The following is a 20,514-nucleotide window of genomic DNA, read 5'->3' as shown; positions in this document are numbered from 1 at the left end:
AGAGAGAGAGCGAGAGACAGAGAGAGAGAGCGAGAGACAGAGAGAGAGAGCGAGAGACAGACAGAGACAGAGAGAGAGAGAGACAGAGAGAGAGCGAGAGACAGAGAGAGAGAGCGAGAGACAGAGAGAGAGAGCGAGAGACAGAGAGAGAGAGCGAGAGACAGACAGAGAGACAGAGCGAGAGACAGACAGACAGAGACAGACAGACACAGACAGACAGACAGAGACAGACAGAGACAGACAGAGACAGGACAGAGATTTTTTATTGCACTGAGCAAACCATTTACCTGTACGTGTACTGCACAGCTTATCCTTTACGTTTTCTGTTTCATGAGAAAAGAATTCAAGCAGTTCATCTTCATGTACCTCAACAATGTGTTCACACTGGAAGCAGGAGGAAAAAAAATCATTTGTATTAGTACTCGTTAAGTTGTTGGTACCAGTATAACTCAGCAGCAGAGGTAGCCGATAGCTCCACCAACCAACAAGGTAAGTAGGATTCTTTAGATCCCCGATGCTGGCGACGTACACTGTACGTCGTCAGTCACGAAGGGGTTAAGGTGATAGTAAAATGTCTCCAGGCTTTTAAGCCATTTCATATGATTACAATGGATGCTGCTCCCAGGTGTTTAAAAGTTTTAGCTTCGTGCAGAATCAGCTGGTCCCCTGAGCACTGGCCCTGGTATCCTATTCCTTACTCCATGTTAGTAGCTGGAAAGCTGCTGTCGCTTGTGATATTGTATTGGACAGGAAGTTTAGGGAAGCAGAGCTAAGAGAGTTGGAGTCAGCTGTTTGGAAACAGGATAACTGGATGACTGTACTTGGGCAAAAATTTAAAGAAATACTTTGATGGGCAATATAGATTTGTTTGACCTGAATTCATTATTAAAAAAAAAAAAAGTTTGAGAGTGTAATACTGCTTTAAAGGTGACTACTTTTAAAATGGACATTTACACTCAAAAATTAAATTCTACCAATGCATCCTTCTATGTATGATGGTTAATAGGAACATAGACATGTCAGGTGTAAAATGCTGTGATATTAAGGGCCTGTTCACACGACGTCCGTTTTCTGTGCTGACCTGATCCGTACGCTCCTGCACTAGAAATGCATCCCAATGTATCCCTATGTGTTTTATGGGCTACAGTTCTCACGTGCAAAGTCCGTTCAGGTTACGACCGAAAAAATACTGCATGTCACATTTTGTACGGTCAGGAAACGGTCCGGAAATGCAAAACGCGTCAAAAACGCACTGCACTGCAGCTAACATACTGACAGCCCCACTCCAGCAAAAAAAATTAATTGTTTAAAAAAAAAACTGGAACGCTTAAAAAACGTGGCAAAAACACATAGCACCGCGTCTGCAGATCCGCAGCTGAAACTCATGTGAACAGGCCCTAAAATACTTACACTTGCAGAGTATTCACTTCCTGCTTTGAAAGGGCAAAATGACTTCAATTTGCCAACGCAATGCACACTGGGATTGCCTTAGCAGAGCATTGCTGAGAAATCTGATCTGTAATCTCAGGAGATCTCAGGGAAAGGCATTTTCCTCCTCTAAGATGATGTCACATGTCTAGTCATCCAGGAAGTGAAGGGAGAGCTAGTAATCTGCCCTTAGTAAACATGGCCACTGTCAGAAGATTGGGGAAGAAAAGAGAAATAGGGAATGCAAAGAATACAAAGCCGGCAATTATCTAGAAGTATGTGTTTGTAGATTGTCATTACTAAACATTTCTAACGGTGTGTTTGTTGTTATGTTAAAGATAGGAGTAACATGTGACTGGGACATGTGACCATGCACATCATCCCCGAGGGGTAAAATGTCTTTCTCTGAGATTACAGATGAGATTATCCAGCAATGCTCTGCTGATGACAAGGCAATCCCAGTGTGCATTGATTTGCCAAACTGAAGTCATTTTGCCCTTTCAAAGCAGGAAGTGAATGCTCGGCAAGTGGAAGTATTTCAAAATCCCAGCATTTTACACCGGACATGTCTATGTTATTATTAATCATCATACATAGAGGGATGCATTAGTAGAAATTGATTTTTGAGTGTAAAGTTCCACTTTAAGGTTATGGTCAGAAAATAATTCTAAAAATAGGGATTAGGTAGTTGTACATTTTAAACGCGGCGTTAAAGGAAACCTGTACAAAGAAGGAATTGAGTCTGCCATTGCTGACCTTCTACAACTGGTTGTCATTCTGATCAGTGACCTGGAACAAGTAAGCAAATTAGGTTCGGACCAAACTGACTTTTGCGACCTGAATCATTGTTCCAAAGCAGTAACTTAAGAGTATTTAAGGCAGAGCCAAACAATTAATAACTCCAAGAAGGAGTCAGCGATGGCAACCAATGTATTTCTCTCAGCACAGAGGAGATGAGAAGGTCAGGATTCAAGACAGTAGCCAAGGCATGTCACCAGTGAAGGAGCAGTGAACTGGCTCTGTGTGTATAAACGCCTCCTACTTCTAACTCACATTGCGTTTCTAAGAATAGAGCTAGTCACAGTTCCCAGCTGGGAGAAGCATTCGGTTTCTTAATAAACTATAAAGTAGGTTAACCTTATGGAAATCTTGCTTGGAAGAGTTTTGCCAATGACTTGTGCCTTTTATTACTAATGGGAAAAAAAAGGCTCAAGCACGTCGATACATTAGGAGCCATTAGAAACTTTGGTATACATCACCATGGTAATGCTAAACATTCAACATAATGAAAAACAGAGGCTGCTATGTACAACAGTACACAAGCAAAGAGAAGAGTGTAGGCCTGTGCAGTATATGCCTGCTGGGGTGCATTGCATCATACTATATGTGGATGTGTCCATCAAAGAGAAGAGCAGGAGGCTGCTGTCCATATGCTGGTGGATGACTATGCATTGGGTTTCATGTCACATTTCTGATAACACAATTTAAAATCTCTGTGCATTAGCCTGGTTTCTCTTTACTGAAATACTGCAGGCAGAACTAAAGCGATGCATGGCTAAATTTCTCTTTCAGCTCACTTAATTCAACCTATCCATGTTAAACTGTGTATATAGTGGTATTGCCACCTGCTGGCTATTGTATTCAGACAACCAGAACCAGCGGCTGCCTGAATACCGACTGCATTTCATTGGATGCAGTCACTGCTCAACTAGCAAATTTTCAACCAAGCCAGCTGGTCCCTAAAAAGTTAATTCACAGTTCGAATTTCAGCTGATTCAGCAGGACACAGCCAAGATTCGAGTCTAAATTTCAAGTTTGGAAACATGGTAGAAAGTTGCAAGTTACTTTTTAGCATATCATGTGCTCAGGTTACATACACAGGTTTGCAATTATAATGAATGCATGAAAAACAAAGCTCGATACTGCTTATCTTGGCAGTTCCCAATAGAAAATACTCCGCTTTTATCAATAACTACATCTTATAACGACTGTCACTCTGAACCACTTGGCACACTGGTGAAGTACCAGTAAAGCAATCTGGGACAGCGTCAATGAAATGGTCTGCCAATTTAAAAGACCTCTCCGGCATTTCTGTAATAGTTCATATTAAACCTGCAGGCCTGGGTAACACTGAGCGTATTGTCGCAGCTAATTCAGCGTGACAAAATTATTTCCCAAAAAAATCTAATTCATTCTTATAGCCCCTGTTCACACCTGAGCGTTTTGTTACAATAAGCAAAATGTCTGTCGCTAGAAAGTACATGGGCTTCTTTTTGGCAAATTACAGCTCGTTTTGTCCCCATAGAGTCAACAGGAAATGCTTGGAAACGCGCTGCAACTGGTTTTGCGTGCGTTTTTTGCCATTGACATTAATGTGTCACAATCTGCTCAGAAAAACGTGCGACTTAAAAGAGAACTATGGGGTAAGTGTTTTTCCCCATAGTTCTCTTTAGAGTCACGGGAGGACATATACTTGCGTCCTAGTGACCCGTGACCTAAAGCTGGATGATCGGAGAGGGGAGGAATCCCAGCAGGGAGCAGTGACTGACCGTCACAGCTTTCTGCAGGGAGATGATCGAGAAGTGAGCGAGCGCCGGTATGTGTTCGCTCACTTGCCAATCTATTGAGCCGACGTGTGACAGTTTCATTGTCACACGTCGGCTCCAACTATGAGGCTGAGTGGCTTTCACTCACCTCATAGTTCTCCTTTAATGTACACGCAAAAACGAGCTGCAAAAAAAAACCCGCTGTCGTCCTAGGTGTGAATCAGGCCGTAACTCTGCTCCTCCGAGATCTTCAGGCTCCATTCACACATGGCGTTTACGGTGTTCGCGTGGCACGGAAACGTGCAAATTCTAACATATGCGCAGATTCCGCATGTTTGCGCCTACTACACTAGCTGGACTGTGCGGAATCCGCCCAGAATATCACGCTTGGGCTTTTTATCACGCTGCGTGTTTTCGTACTGCGTGGACTTCGCGTAGGTGTGAACAAAATACATTGAAATGTATTTGTTTTTATGTTTAGTGAATGTGTGAACAGAGCCTCACCGTGCAGCCTGCCCAGCCCCCAAATCCTCTGAGTTACACATAGCAGATACCAGATATGCATGTTACTGATTCTATTCACTTCAATGCGAAGCTCATTTGTCAGTCTGTAAGGCAGTCACCTGGCTTTCCATTCAAGTGAATGGGGTCCGTGAACCGCATGCAAGTGTAATGCTGTACAGAATTCAAATATTTAGCAGAGAGGCCGTCTGTCTCCAGGCAGGTTGCTCAGTGAAGGGCAAGGAAGAATGAGATGGCAAGTTATTACAATCTATTCTGTTCCTCTAAATGTGTATTATATATCATTTCTGTAATACTTGCCTTATGTTTTAAAGATATTACATATAATAAAAATGGCCAGGTTATTCCTTTGCTGAACAATACAACTAGCTTTATCTAGGTGCTAGCTAGGTGGCATCAACGTTGCAAGTTCAGTTTATTTTCATTTAATTGTTAACACCTTGTGTGTAACCTTTGTACATGGTCATAAACCATGAAGATTTTAAATGCAGTATGTTATGATTTTAGCACATCTGTCTGTCTATAGTCTGACATCCAATCACTCTCCAAATCTTGCTGACTCAACCTCCGTAACATTTCCAAAATACGCCTCTTTTTAACAAACAAAACCACAAAGCTTCTAATTCACTCCCTTGTTATCTCTCACCTTGACTACTGTAACTCCCTCCTTGTTGGCCTACCACTAAGCAGGGTATCCCCCCTTCAGTCTATCATGAATGCTGCAGCCAGACTCATCAACCTTACCAACCATTCAGTGTCTGCCGCCCCTCTCTGCCAATCCCTCCATTGGCTCCCAATTGCCCAATGAATAAAATTCAAAATACTAAGAACTCTGACCCAACCCACATCACCCACCTCATCTCTAAATATCACCCAAACCATCCTCTCAAGACCCCCTGCTCTCTAATTGCCTCCTCCCATGCTCACCTCCAGGACTTCTACAGAGTGTCCCCCATCCTCTGGAACTCCTTACCCCAATCTGTCCGCTTATCTCCTACTCTGTCCACCTTCAGACGATCCCTAAAAACCCATCTCTTCAGGGAAGCCCATCTCATCTCAACAATTATTACCTTTTGTATCACTTGTCCCTCCTACTAAATTGTAAGTGCTCACGAGCAGGGTCCTCCTAACCCTACTGTACTGAAATTGTATCTGTACTGTCTGCTCCATTTTGTAAAGCGCTGCGCAAATATTTGGCACTATATAAATCCTGTATAATAATAATAATAATAATAATAATAATAATAATGAGTAGTTTTCACCAGTACTTGACTTATATATTAGCATTTCATCATGTGCTTCATCAGTAATACTCACTGTGGCCTTCAAGTTATCAATCACTTCTTTTTCAATGTTAGTCGCAGACGCATCCAACTGTTTGCCATCCCGAGAAAGGACTCGCACATAGGTTTTGCGGTCTCTATCTGGATCTATTTTCTCACCATATTCCGTCATCTTTTCACAAACATGCTCCAGAAGTTCAATGAGGTGAGTTTCTGATCTGGCATAGGGTGCCTACAGTAAACACAGTAGGGAGTACATTAATCATTTCCACCACATCCTAGCTCCACATTTGCTGACTAAATTAGATAATTAGAGAAAGTAGGTGTGATTTTTTTTTGTACATAATTAGGACTGGGGAACAAGAAAAGGATCTCCTACAGATACGAGTGGGCCATATGGATGAATAACAGACTAGTATGTGTTTATAGCAGCCCAGCAAGAAACAGAAATATGAAGCTGACCTTAGCTTGACTTCAAGTAGGATAACCACATCGTAACATTTCTAGAAGTATTTTAAAGTCCAACCCCAGCCAAAACTTTTGTTTAGTTCTGTACACAGTGGAGCAGGTTTAGAACACTTGTCATCCTTGTACTGCTGCGTATGCCCCTGGTTCGGATATTACACCTGTCAGGACAGAAAGGGAGTCAGTCAATCTCCCAATTTCCTGTGAATTTGATGGGTGTAAACCAGAATAGAAATTGCGAGTTAATGCCACTAATGGGGACAGGCTACACTGAAACATTTTTACAATACAATTCAAGATGGTTAAGAGGGCTCTGCTCCTCAGAGCTTGCAATCTAAACCTTGGGAACACGGACTTTAAACTCTGACAAAAGGTTTAACCCTTTCTCACTGTCCAAAACTGGAAACAGAAGCATTGGCTGGAATTGGGCTTCACCCATATGTGCTGTAGGGAACTCATTTCCAAAGTTTGAATACGGCGTTAGATCTTTAAGGCGGAGACTACACTGCCAGGTCACCGAACAATAGCGGAGCTTTCATTTAATGTAAGATGTAGTGTTACATTTAGCAGGTTACAGCATCTTGGTGTGATAGCCACACAATATAAATATGTTTTAATAGTAAATGTTTCCTCATCAGCTTGGAAGTTCCACGCATTTTGAAGAACAGCTAAAACAAATATCACAGGAGCTCCGAACACCAATGCAAAGGTGCAGCTACCTGCCCAACAGCTTGCCAGCAGATTGCTGATGAGGTACAAAGGCAGTTTATTGTCCTTTGATCAATGCATTCCATTGTCCCGGCAAATCACTCAGGAAGAAGAGTGTCAAATTGCCTCCTGCGTTAGAAATGTGAAAACAAAATCTGGCACTGATTAGATCAGCGATAATAAACGTGCAGCTTTCACCATCGCTGAACTGATATCTGCTGCACTTTTGCTGACAATCTGTGCCTGTCCTCAACAAACGTTTGCTAGATATTGTGTGGTTATTTGTAAGAGCCTTGCCTGAAGATCTGCACAATGGCAACAACAGGAATGTAGGGATTTAGCCGCATGATAAACTGATAACAGCCACTGAAACAAAGACTATGTTTAACGACAAACTATAGTGATTTGGGAACAATTTCATTTGTTTCAAAGTTCACCTTTTGTACCATGTCTAATGTTACACCCATGTTCAGGGTGTAACAAGGAACATTGTCACATTGGGAAAGATGTACTGATCACTGTTACAATGCTTTACTGGTTCCAATGTGGGGAAGTGTGCATTTATTATGTTTACCCTGACACTAGATTCACAGAAGCATTATGCTTTTTCTAAAGACCCCGCACAACAAAAGCAGTTTACCGTTAGACACTTTGAACTCTGCAAATACACTGCTTGAAATTTTGTCTAACTCCACTTGAGTTGGCCAAAATTTGAGCTGTGGCTGGCCCTCCTGGCAAAACCCCCCCCCCCCCACCCAAGCATGACAAAAGTACATTTTTCAATTGACTTTTGGCAAAGGAGCCAGCTGGAAAATTGTCAGCTGAACAGTGCTTGCAGCCAATCAGCTGCAGCCACTGTTCAGTTTCCTGACAGCAACGGGTGCTGCCTGTCAGAACACAACAGCCCAGCAGGGGAGATTCATCTATCCAGCCCACAGACTTAATGAAATAAATATATGTGCGTATGGCTAGCATAAGACCCTCTATAGGAAGGCAGACAGGGAAAGGTGGATAATTCAGTCCTCTGATTGGTTAAGTGTGTGCATGTAAATTTCAGCTTCGAGATATTCAATTCTGTATGCAACAAGCTTTTTTTTCAGAAGAGCAGATAGAAAAAGACAAAAAAACAAACCCCCCCCCTTTTAGAGTAAGTATCCCTTATGCCATTAAGATAATTAAAACCGGAGAAGCTCTTTATAGCCTTACTTCTATGACTGATTGAGACCCATCTGGATTTATTCGAAAAGATCCTTTTTTAATGGTCTTCTTAGGATTGACTTGTGAAATCTCCCACTCCACTTCATCAACAAGAGCCCGGCAAGCTGGTTTAAAAGAAATTTTTCTTTATTCCATATGGCAAAGTAAAGAACATATATCATTTTTGTGGGTGTGTGTATATAACTCCAAAACTTTCAGTTCAGGACAAATTTAGAAAAAAAACCCCAAAAAACAAAGAAACCTTTTACAGTCAACAATTGAAAGATTCAACATAATTAGCAGGCAAACAATCTTTAAATGGTCTACAGAACTACAGTGAGACAATTTCTTAATGCAGAAAGAATAGAAGAATATGCTGCTTGTGACTTAAAATTTAGTTTTTTGTTGTGGATAGTTTATACATTTTTAAACTAATGCGTAATGTCTGATTTATTTGTATATAAGAGAGAGGGGAGAGAGCACTATAGGCTTTCTCAAGAGAGAAAAAAAAACACTAGTTGCTTCCAGGGGCGTAACTAGAAATCACAGGGCCCCATAGCAAAATTTTGTATGGGGCTCCGTGATTGCTAGTTATGCCACTTGCGGAGCCCCAGCGGAGAGTGACCCTGCAGAGCCCACCATAGACCATCTATAGTGGGCTCTGCACGGTCTGAGATCTCTTACCTGTCAGCGCCTCTGTGGTCGCCGGGCCCCGACTCCTGTTCCATCCCCAGGCCCCGCCTCCTCTGCTATCAACAGGCTCCGCCTTCTCTTACATCACTGGCCCCACCTACTCTTAGGTCGCTGGCCAGTGATGTAAGAGGAGGCGGGCCCCGCCTCCTCCATTCCGAACACCGCCCTCAATTGCCGCAGCGGCTTTCTGTCACCGACAGCTCCGCAGCGGCAATGAGGGGAAATGTGCCGTGGCCGCTGCTGAGCTGTGTCTGTGACAGCCAGCACCCCCACATGCCATAGCGACCCGCCTGGGTCGCTATGCGATTGTTATATCACTGGTTGCTTCCCTTCTGACTTAGATGGAGCACTATAGAGGGAAGGGCAGAGTTCGGATTCTTTCAACTTGTGTGTAAATTTCAGCTTAAACTATTACTCTTGGCACATAACAGGCTTTCTGCAACAATAGGTCAAGAGAAACTGGATTAAAACATGTAAAAAGCTGCATCTTTTACTAAGCTATTGCTAACCTCTCCCACAGCCCTCCTAAACTGAACTGCACTAGTCCCTACCACAACTGCCTACTTACCTTTACCTTCGTTTCAGAGACTCAGTGCACTTCTGTGGTAAAATTTGACGTGGCAGAAGTCTTTTCAGCGTGCACCATCAAAAAAAGTCCTCGCTTACCTAAACGGAACAGTGAACTGAGAACTCCAATCTCAATATACAGCCCAATTCAAGTCAACATGATCTTCCGTGGGGCCAGCGCTAAAGTGAATTTTGCCACCAAGAATGTAAACAGGAGCAGGCCGCGTCTCTGGAACGAAGGTAAGTAGCTGGGGGGCAGCTAGGCACTAGTGCATTTGAGTTTAGGAGGGCTGAATGGGGAATGAGATGATAGTTTAGGTGAGGAGAAAAAAAAAATAAACACACTAGTTCTTAAGCGCCACCCACTGGCTGAATATTAGAAAGCAGAACATCCATAATCTAAATGGTCATGCATCAGGTTTCCTATCCAACTGTGTATTTTATATATCCCCATTTTATTATTATTTATAATAATAAAAATACAAATGTAACCATTTATAAGATTATGACTAAGCACCTTGATGTTCCTGTAATTACAGTTACAAATATTATTATTATTAAGTCCATAGGAGTGTACCCAACCTCCCTTGATGTGGCCACAAGAGAAAAATCAACCCCAGATTGAACAGAAGGATAGAGCGAATGGTAGACAAGGAGCCAAGGAAAACTTCCAAAGAGATACAATGCAAGGTCAAGGTACACTAGTGTCTGCTCACCAGTGACGTGCCGTGCCTTCTGTGCTGGGTAAGGCACCCCCTAGCTCCACTCAGTAACCAAGCTGTGTTCGGAGGAGGAAGGGCGGAGACAGGGAGGAGCCTCCCTGTCCCTCACTTGCTCGTCACTGGTGAGGCATCGAGATCGATGGCCTCAGTATTTTTATTTTTTATTGGACAGCTTGGACCAATGGCGCTTTGCCATTGGTCCAAGCCATCCACAGAGCTCACACCTCTAACACAGAGTAGAGGCTGTGACAGCTCTTGCCTCACCAAGTTAGGTTACACAACCAGTAGGGAAGCCCGCTGCTGTGTAACCTAACTACCTGTCAACAGCCGGATGCAGTGCTGCCTGTAATTAACAGGCAGCGCTCCGTCCTTGACAGGTTACACAGCGGGGAGGCTTTCCCTGCTGTATAACCTGTTACAAGCCGATCTGAATGGAGAAAAAGCCGTCAGCGTCAGACTTGAAGCTGAAACCTTTTTTCTTCATAATACTAGGTGAGGCTCTGCCTCCCCTGACTGCACGCTCCTGCTGCTCACACATCTATCACTTTTTGAGTGACAGTGGTGTCAAAGGAACAACATCCAGGAAGATTCCATTGTTGAAAGAAAACATAAAAATAAGCAGATGATACTTAGAAGCCATAATGCTTCTGGAAAAATGGCCTTTGGACAACTGAGACAATATCAGAGCTTTTCAGCTCTATGTTCACAAATAAAAGAACACCATACCTACTATGAGACAGGGAGAAGGCTTAGTAATGTTTTGGGGCTGCTTTGCTGCATTAGGCATGGGGTGCATGGGAAATCTCAAGACTATCAAGGAATTCTGCATTGAAACCTACAGCCCAGTGTCATAAAGTTCGATCTCAGTCGCAGGTCAAAAAGGACAAAATACTAGATTATTCTGTAGTTGTCTTCTATGAACTCTGATCTGAATTTTATTGAACATCTATGGAAAGATCTGAAAAACACCGTCTTAAGAGGGCACCCTTCAAACATGAGACGGATGGAGCAGGTTGCTCAAGAGGAGTGGGCCAAACTACCTGTTGGCAGGTGCGGAAGTCTCACTGAGAGCTTCAGAGAGCACTTGTTTGCAGTGATTGCCTCCAAAGGTTGTGCAGTCATACCATTTTATTTGCTTTATCATTGAAAATAACCTAATTAAGAAAAAAGCAAAGTCTGATATTTAATAAATATGAAAAAACAAAGACAGATGCCATAATTACTTTGGCCAGTTTCAAGTTATTTCAGAGAAAATCTTGGGTTCTTTTTTTTCATGGAAGGGTACCAACAAATGTCTCCATGTCCGTACATGAGAGAAAATTTGGGAAACACCGTTATACGGAGACATTTTTCCCAAACGTGTTCTCAAGTCCTACAAAACAGGTCATGTTTTGTAGATAGCCACAGAAGTTGCATTGCTGGAGGCAAATATTACTCCACACCAGAAAAACAAAGAGTGATGGGATTTGGTGAGATGAATATACAGTATAAGGGTACATGTGGGGATTGCACATCGCAGTATTATTGAAAGAAAGAAAAAAGGAAGAAGGGGAAAAGCATCTCTAACCTGCCATGATTATTAAAAAAAACAAAAAAAAACACAACAACACAGACTGCCATTCCCTAGTTTCCATTCTGGGAAGCATAGATCACATGATCTCTAGCCGCCAATGATTTCTGCAGGGTCTATTGTTTACAAACAGACTTTGTTTTAGTAAACCTGCAATGAGATAAAAGATTATCTAGTTTAAAATGTCTGATCTTTACTTTTTTGGTACAAAAATACAGCAAAAAACTATTCTTAAAAGCAACCTATAAATAAACCCATGCATAGAAGAAATGTTGGATTCATAGTTAAACACAACATTAGATAATGCGTATTAAATATTTTTCAGAAAAATGTACCTGTAGAACTATTTTTCTCATCTTAATTCCTTAGACTATTTGCACTCATTTCCCTTACCTGAAAGGATCGGTCCATTACTATCGAAGGCATTTAATGGGAAAAGCATTGGTGTCTATGAACAATAATGTTTCACAAGGTCGTTTGCACAAAATCGCATTCACATGCCTGTGATAGGTTTACCATGCAGGGCAAACAAAATATGAAGCTGGTAGACAATTATGAGGCAGTTGGTACTCATTCCCACGTTCACCTCTTGAATTCCCAGCAGTAACAATTATTTCACTGTTTGTTGGTTATTTGCTGTGTGCTGTCATGGTGCACATACATGGCAAGATCTCTGCAAGCAGTGTGTTATTCAAGCAAAGATCAGGCAACCATTAAGCTATGCAGAAGTTCCAGGAGGGGAGCACCCGTGATAGAAAATTCTGTGAGCTGGTGCTGGTTGTTCCCATTTCACTGCATACATGCTTTATTCCATGCCGAGTCAGACAAAAGACGGAGGCATGTCTCGGCAGAACGGTGACCAGCGATGGGAAGATGTATCGTTACAGGTTCTCAGTGAGACGACCGCTAGTCTAAGGCTAGCCTCACTGGAGGCTTTACATGCACCAAATTTTGGCAAGCCAGGATGAAGCAACACGTTACACTCTATATAAATTAATTGTTAGTTATTTACCTTCATCTGTCTCAACTTGTTTTGTTGGGAGTCCCCCTCCCCCATTGTAAGAGGTTTTCTATGTAAATGAGAGGAGGAGGCAGATTAAGCAGAATTCTTGTAGTATAAGGAGATGGCTGTTGCAACAGTAGATTGTATATTAAGCGAGAGATGTAAAATGTCACTGGTAGGAAATACGAACAATCAAGCCCCTTGACCAATGTGACTGAATGCATCAAGCAAGATTCTGTCATGCATGGAGACTACACAGGCGCATCCTCCCACTTGGCAGGAGTAACACATACCACATAGGTGGGTATCCATATTGCTCAGACCTGTTAGTAAGCCCAAATGTGTGGCAATCTGATCCATCGGAGTACTCTTATGTTGTGCACTGATGGTCATGTAAGCAGCATTAAAGGGTTTACGTATCAAGCTTTTTGTCAGCACGTCCGGTTCAGTATTAAGAAACTATCATTGCACAGTTAGCAGTCTGAAGGCAAATTTGAAGTACAACAAAATAACAGGCAAACAATAGCACACACCTTCAGTTAATTTATAAATTCCTTCAAATCCATTATGTATTTTAAAATAAAAATCAATTCCTTAAAATGTATCATTTTATTTAGGTGGGACAGCATGTAAATAACACTAATATATTAATGAAAAGCATTTGAAATACTGCTAGTATGAGGAACATAAATCTATCTTTATATTAGCTTTCCATAAGGTCCTGTACGCTAGGATAGCAAAGGGGAGGGACAAAAAAAGTGTCAAACCAGCCTCTACTGCTGTCAAACACTAGGGGCTTGCTACAAGGAGGGGAGAACACTGACCTTTAAATGTCCAGTAAGGAGGCTGAGAGGAGGTAGGTGACCAAGGAAGCAGCACTTTATTATTTCCTATAGTCACCCCTCAACTGGGCCAGGTCCATAATCACAGAGGAGGGGGATTCTTTTTCATGTGTACATCATGGACAATGCCTGCACTATCAGTAAGACGGGACATATATGTGCAAAGGAAAGAATATCTGAGATTTTTTAAATGTTTTTGGCAGTGTACAGTAATGTCATCCTATCGTATTTCAGGCACTGGTGTTTAGGCAGGCTTAGGAAGTACAAAAAAGACAAAAAGGGCCTCCCCACTGATGTAATGATCTTTCATAGACCAATAAGTAGGGTTAGTACAGGCAGGTGGCACAGGAAGCTGCAGAGATATCGGCAGAATAGTGGTTCCATCCTCTGGCTCTTTAGTGTGGCCGGGATTATTAATCACTGGACTGGCTGAACTATATTACCTATATGTATTTAAACTATGTATGGACCTTATCATACATCGATCAGGAAGAAAAAGGGCACCACATCAGCTCTTTAAAAGAGATGGTGAACCGACCCACCCCCCACCGTGCTTGACACCAACAACAAAAGTGTTTTCTGTTTTATCAAAGAGAGTGGAAAACCACTTTAGAGAACCATACCCCCTATTTAAAAAGGAAAAGATAAGAAATAGTTCTTCCCCATTCAGCTCTTACCTCCACAACGCATATCCTGTCCTCTTCTGGCAAGAACACACGCGAGAAAGGAGACCACAACAACTGGTAGAAGCCAGTGGACTTTTGGGGTAGCCATCTTTATAAAAGAGTCAACACCCAAATCTGCACATTAAAACAAACCCAGAACAATGGTAAGTAAATAAAGTCTATGGCATAGATAGTAACATCAGCAGCAAAAGCTGTCCACACTCAATCTGATTTTGATTATAGATGATCTGTTAGTCAACAAAAATGTATTACCGAGTATGTCGAGGGAGGATCTACCTGTATGAATAAAGTAGATTATATAGTCAGATTGTAATGAGTGTACACAGTCATAAAGCTGAACTCCAGGCCGATATATAAAATAATATTCTGCATCGTTTATTCATTCACAAAGGAAACAAAAAAAAACTAAAAAAGCTATTGGGCACTGCAAGACTGACAGCAACACGACTTCCACAGGCAGATGAATGATAGAATTTGTAGTTTCACCACAGCTGGTGGGCCAAAGTTTGTCTGTCACTGCCCTAGGGGGTCTATTTATGCACAAACGCAAATCTTAGAGAAGAACTGCTGCACTTCTTACCACAACCCCTAAGTAGGGTGCTGTAGTAACCACGGATGGCGCTGTGTATCTTCAGATATGTAGAAAACGTTACTAGTGTCAACAATCCATCTTCTTTATTGTCAAATAACAGTCTGCATGAATGAAGAAGACGGATTGTTGACACAAGTCATAGGTGTGCTGGTAACATTTTATACTACTTATGGACAATTCATAGGGCCCTTTGCCCTGCAAATACCTGTGAACGTTTGCTATGTGCAGATATATGCCAAAACGAACATTTATTTATTTTACAAGGCAATGTATTTTCACATTTTTGTTTTTTTATATACAATAATGCATTATGGCCATTAGATAGAGTCTTATTTTTCATGCTCTTTGGTGCCATCTAGTGGACACCATGCAGTATTACACAAAAATCCCCAAAAAAACCCCATTGGCTTGCAAAAACACTAAAGAACGTTTGTTTTGGCATATATCTGCACAGAATGAACATTCACATTCGCGTCTTTTGACCACAAAGAGTCGAATTAAAAAAGTGTCTGAGACAAGTTCTATCTCAACTAGTGAGGTTTCCCATAGCAACCAAACGACTTCTCTCTTTCAATTTTTTTCCACATAGCTTAGAAAATGAACACGTAAAAGCCGACTGGCTACGCTCCAGTTGAGACAAAGCTCGTCTCAGACACTTTTTATCAATTCCTTCCAAAGCGTTTGGTTCTGCAGCAGCATACAGATGTGGACCGTGACAATGCTGACATGTGCGGGCAGAGCAATGATCTCATCACTGTGCTACGTAGCGCGACTCTTGGGAGAGACTACGTCGCTGCTACATTGGGCTGTAACCAATCAAAAGCGGTCTTGATGCAACATCATTCCTTCAATATTGCTGTGCAAAAGTGACACTTCTGTAGCGCAATATCGCACGACAAGGTCGTGCAATATCGCCGGTAATGTGGGACATTGAGCGACACCATTGAGTCTATTGGGGCCGGATCGTGCGACATCCGTCGAAAAATAGTTCATGTTGGAGCTACGAGCTTGAACGACATTGAGCTGCGAGATGTGAACAGCTTCATTGAAATACATTGGACAAGCTACGTTGAGTGACATTGCGCGGAAATATGCGCGATTTTGGAGCGGAAACCGCAGGACAAACCGATCAGCGTGCGCGGGGTCTGATGGGGGTCAGATAGTGGTGGTCCAAACACCTGCTAACATCTACAAGCAGCTTTAGGACTTTCAAACTTTTGTATAGGAGACTTTCTCTTAGCTACCCCCAAGTAATGTGGAGGAAGCAAAACAAAAACAAACATTAAAAGAGAAGCAAAGATTCTGTAACCCAACCCGTTTTTCCCCTCGTATCTTTCCCACCTTGACGCGTGGTCCCTACCCCTCTTCCCAACTTCCCCTTGTATTTTATTTTCTTCTCTGGTACCCAATTTCCTTCCTCTGTCAACTGAATTCTCTTTCCCCTCCATTTGTTGTGCTCTTCCCATCTTCACCGCTACATTGAAGGCCACTGACAGATTATTCTGCCTCAGTTATCAATACCATGTTTATAAAAATGTTGCAGGATGTAAATTGTCCCGGTGTACCTTCTTGTTGTTGCCTTTCAAATTTGGAATTGAATTGGCCCTTGGCTTGGAAGAACTCCAGGTATACATTTTATTAACCTTTGCAGTGGGGCTACTCCCCACACTGCAAGGGTTAACCGGTGGTTTTGCTCTAGGTTGGAAAATAAAACAAAAACGTTATACTAACCCAATCCTCAGAGCCAGCTTGCTCTCAGACTGATCCTTCCTGTCTTACCCCTCCACTGCAGCAATCTTTGGTCCCTAAGTCATCACGCTCTATACATCATGTATAGGATGCGAGGACGCTGAGGAACATACCATCGCTGTAGCTTAGGAGGAGACTAGGGCTGCAACCAACTAATCAATTAATCGATGACATCATTAGTTGGTTGGATCCCCTAGCTCTCTCCTCCATGCTGGGAGGAGGGCACAGCAATCAGTGGGTGGGTGCAATAGCCACCCTGCTATTGGCTATTGCAATTTGAAATGGCCAATAGCAGGCTGGCTATTGCATCAGCCCACTATCTGCTGTATTTACATTCAGCTGCCGTCTGTGGAATCTTGCCACCGGCTGAAGCTATTCAAGCGCCATGTCCTTACAATACATTTATTTTTTAAAAAAATTATTATGGTGGGAAAAGTCATTTTCAGTTTCAACCTGACAAATTCTGCTGCGGGAGGTGCGTTGCAGTGCCATTCATTTCAATGGCGCCCCAAAAACGCCTCTCATCCACAGTGTGATTGCCCGCACTGGAACGCACAGTACCGCAGTGCCGTACATTCCAGTGCATGTTTTTTATAAGTGCAACACTTTCTGGATGCTTTTCAATAAAACCTTTGAACAAAAAAGAGAAGTAAAGCCAAACCTTTTTTGGGGTTTCCATCTGTTTTGGGTTACAGGACTACATTTCTGAATGTACTCTTGTGCCTCGCATATGCCGACAGCACAGAGCCGCACATTAGCCAGGAAGGGTCCTGATTGGAAGCTGGTCCTTCCCCTCTAGAGCCAGAGTAGTTGTGCCCGCCCCCCTTCCCTGTCTGTCCCTCCAATGTGCACTGAAGACACCAAGAGCTGAGCGATCACGTAACCATGTTGTTGGTACAGAGCCGGCGTGTGATAACTGCAGTGTTCCACTCTCACTCTAAGCCATGGGGAGAGTATATTTTACTCTCCCTGCATGTCTCCTTTAAATTTATGAAGTTACCAAACAAACAACGCACCTTGTGAGTTGTTACATAAAAGTGAATGTGGATATGAAAGACTTTGGGGGGAATTTATCAAAACAGGAGCAGGCAAAATCTGGAGCAGATTTACACAGCAACCAATCAGCTTCTCTGTCTCATTTTCAAATCTTACCTGAGCAAACTGAAGAGAGATGCTGATTAGTTGCCATGGGCAACTGCTCCAGATACTGTCTGCTCCAGTTTTGATAAGTCCCCCCATTGTGTTGTAAACGATGACTGATCTCAACAAATACAATATCAAACAATACTCTCCATCCATGGGTCAGTTTTAGGCATCTCAACGGGCAGACAGTTCAAAAATAAACAATAAAGTGCTTTCGAGGATGAGCAGATTTCAGACATCATCTATATGTTAGTGTTAGAGTGTACTCAGCAAAAGTTGGGAATGGACCTTGACTTATGTTGGGGGCTGACATCTAGGGCAGAAAGAGAACCATAAAACAGAACGTCATCTTCTTCATGACAAATTATACATTCCATCTCTGGAGCAGAGTGGGAACGAGGCTGAAGGGATCAGTCTAGCAGCCACCCGGGATTGTGGTTTGGGTTATTTTAGCTCCCTAGACAAAAACGAGCACAACCATTCTCTTTATACGTGTACCCTGTAATTAAAGTGTCTTTAAACCCAAGAACACAAATGTCATACATGCAGCCTACAAGTGCTAGGATGGGGCGGCGGCAGTAGTTTTCTTTTTTCTCAGGTGCTCTTTCCTTTATGGTTACATTGAGATCATGCCAGTAACACTTCCTGTCCTAGGGAGACAACGCTCATTGTACTGTATCTATATAAATGTAACATTGTTACCCTAGGACAGGACATATATTACTGGCAGGATCACCCCTGGTCTTTAAGATGGTCATACACTAGTTGAATTTAGGCTGGGTCCTGATGACTCAAATTTTGACCAGCGTGTGGCCCAGCCTGGCACCCCTCCATTCGACAAAAGTTACGTTCACCTCCCGATCTACTGAGCCGACCTGTGACAGTCTCATTGTCACAGGTCGGCTTAGAACTATGAGGTGAGTGGAAATCACTCATCTCATAGTTCTCCTTTAAATGGACTTTTGCAAGGTAGCCAGTGTCCTGGTATTATGTCAGAATACAACAGCCCAGTGTAGATCTATACAATGTAACACAATAACTGCACATCTGAAACAGTCAGCTACAATGTAAATACTGATCCCTGAATAAGCAATACTGGGAAGATGCAGCAATAGGAGATTGCAGAATTCTTATTTACTGGCCGATTCGCGTGCAGGGTCATTTGTTTATATTTCACAACAGAATCCTTCATCATTAGAGTCCGGAGCCATGCATGATCAGAGGTGATAGGTGCTCTTCTCTAGTCCATGAACCCCCTACTCTGCATTGATTAGAAGAACACTACTCCCCGCTCTTATTTATATCTCCTCCTCCTGTTCTCTATCAGCTCATCTCCAGGTAACCAGCGCTCGCTCCCTCCCCTCACCTCCATTGTCATCATTACCTGGACTCGTCCAAACCGGCTTCTCCTGCTACACTGAGCCTCGAGGTCCTCTGACCGAGCTGTCCTCCGCCTGCCTTGTTATCGCAGCTCTAGTCATGCCATGAGAATAAACGGACATAAATTTCCCCCTGCGCTTTTAGCTGAACGAACACCATAGAAATGCTATATCTCTAGCGAATTCCAATGCGGTAACCCCCAATTAATTGGCATCAGGCACTAGAAGGACACCTAAAACCTCTTAGTGTAAGACCCTAATTGCGTGGCGATGTATCCACGTGTCCAACAGGTGGGGGCGTGTTTGGTGTTAAGCGGTAGCCAATTGTAATCATTTACGTCAGCGTGGGCTATAGATTGAGACTGAGTTAGTGACTTGGCAACTGCTAGGAAATTAATCTGATATTGTCCTAGTCAAACCCTCAGACCCGATCATGGGTATGATTTTGGTTTGATGCAGTACAGTATATCTGAGCTCCTATTCTTAGCATGCTAGTCTGACTGATAATTCCACAGCTCAATAGCTCAGGCTAGCAGCCACTCTATTGCCCTTTTCCCTCAGCCCAATCAGGAGGGGATCTGTGCATACATCCCCTGATGATCAGAATGCATGTTACAGTCGTGACATCCATGTCCATCCAGTTTTTTTCCTCCATCTTGCAATGCCCATCCTGCCTGCCCGTTTAGATCCAGATGCCCACAGACTTGTTGGAAATACAACAGCACATAGGGATTGTATTACTGAGTGTAATTTGTCTTTTGAGCTGTTGAGGGCGCTGTAGTGCAATGTTAGTCGCTATGTGCCTGCTTATCTATGATACACAGAAAGTTATTTTCTCTGTTTTTCTTCACAATGCCATAGTCATACCTGTAATGTTCTTCTAAGCAAGTAAAACTTAATTCAGCATTCCACAAGATCTCAGTGCTTCATCTAAACACATAACCAACAGGACTAACATTGAGCCTCCCATTAGATCCACCTGAAAACTGACAGATGGACCTGATCAGAATGCCCATGTGAAAGTTAATCCTCCTGTCCCATCGCACTCCTGACCGGACAAAAACCCAAAACCATTTGGGTGGGTGCGGTGGTGACAACGGATGCCTCAGTGAAATGTAGATAGATGAAAGTAGTCACTCGCACTCCATGATATTAAAGTCAATGCTGTTTATTGACAGAGATAACACACATCTCCTTAGCGACATTTCGAGACCATGCGGCCCCGTCCTCAGGCAAACCTGTTTCTGCACTGTCTTTAACCACTTGATGACCGGGGTGTTTACACCCTTCTTGTCCAGGCCATTTTTCAGTGTTCAGCACTGCAGTACTTTGACTGACGTTTATTCCATCATGCAACGCTGTACTGATATACATCTTATATCATTTTTTGGGGACAGATTAAGCTTTCTTTTTGTGGTA

At 42.7% G+C, this 20,514-nt stretch overlaps 1 protein-coding gene across 1 annotated transcript in view; it reads right to left on the bottom strand.

Annotated features, from left to right (window-relative positions):
- The window catches only part of CNPY2 (canopy FGF signaling regulator 2), a 24,174-nt gene extending 4,954 nt beyond the window's left edge, over positions 1 to 19,220 (bottom strand). Inside the window, exons 1-5 of the mRNA XM_018567983.1 lie at positions 19,101 to 19,220; positions 14,224 to 14,346; positions 8,159 to 8,274; positions 5,814 to 6,011; positions 288 to 384 (exon numbers count right to left, since the gene is read on the bottom strand). Of these exons, the coding sequence (XP_018423485.1) occupies positions 288 to 384; positions 5,814 to 6,011; positions 8,159 to 8,274; positions 14,224 to 14,320 (508 nt within the window). The 5' untranslated portion in view covers positions 14,321 to 14,346; positions 19,101 to 19,220. The remainder of the gene's footprint in view (positions 1 to 287; positions 385 to 5,813; positions 6,012 to 8,158; positions 8,275 to 14,223; positions 14,347 to 19,100) is intronic.
- Positions 19,221 to 20,514: the final 1,294 nt, after the last annotated feature.

This window comes from Nanorana parkeri, unplaced genomic scaffold, assembly GCF_000935625.1.
Source record: "Nanorana parkeri isolate BGI_ZX_2015 unplaced genomic scaffold, ASM93562v1 scaffold1125, whole genome shotgun sequence".
Lineage (NCBI taxonomy): Eukaryota > Metazoa > Chordata > Amphibia > Anura > Dicroglossidae > Nanorana > Nanorana parkeri.
Note: the sequence above shows the minus strand (reverse complement) of the source record. Positions and strands in the feature narration are given on the sequence as shown.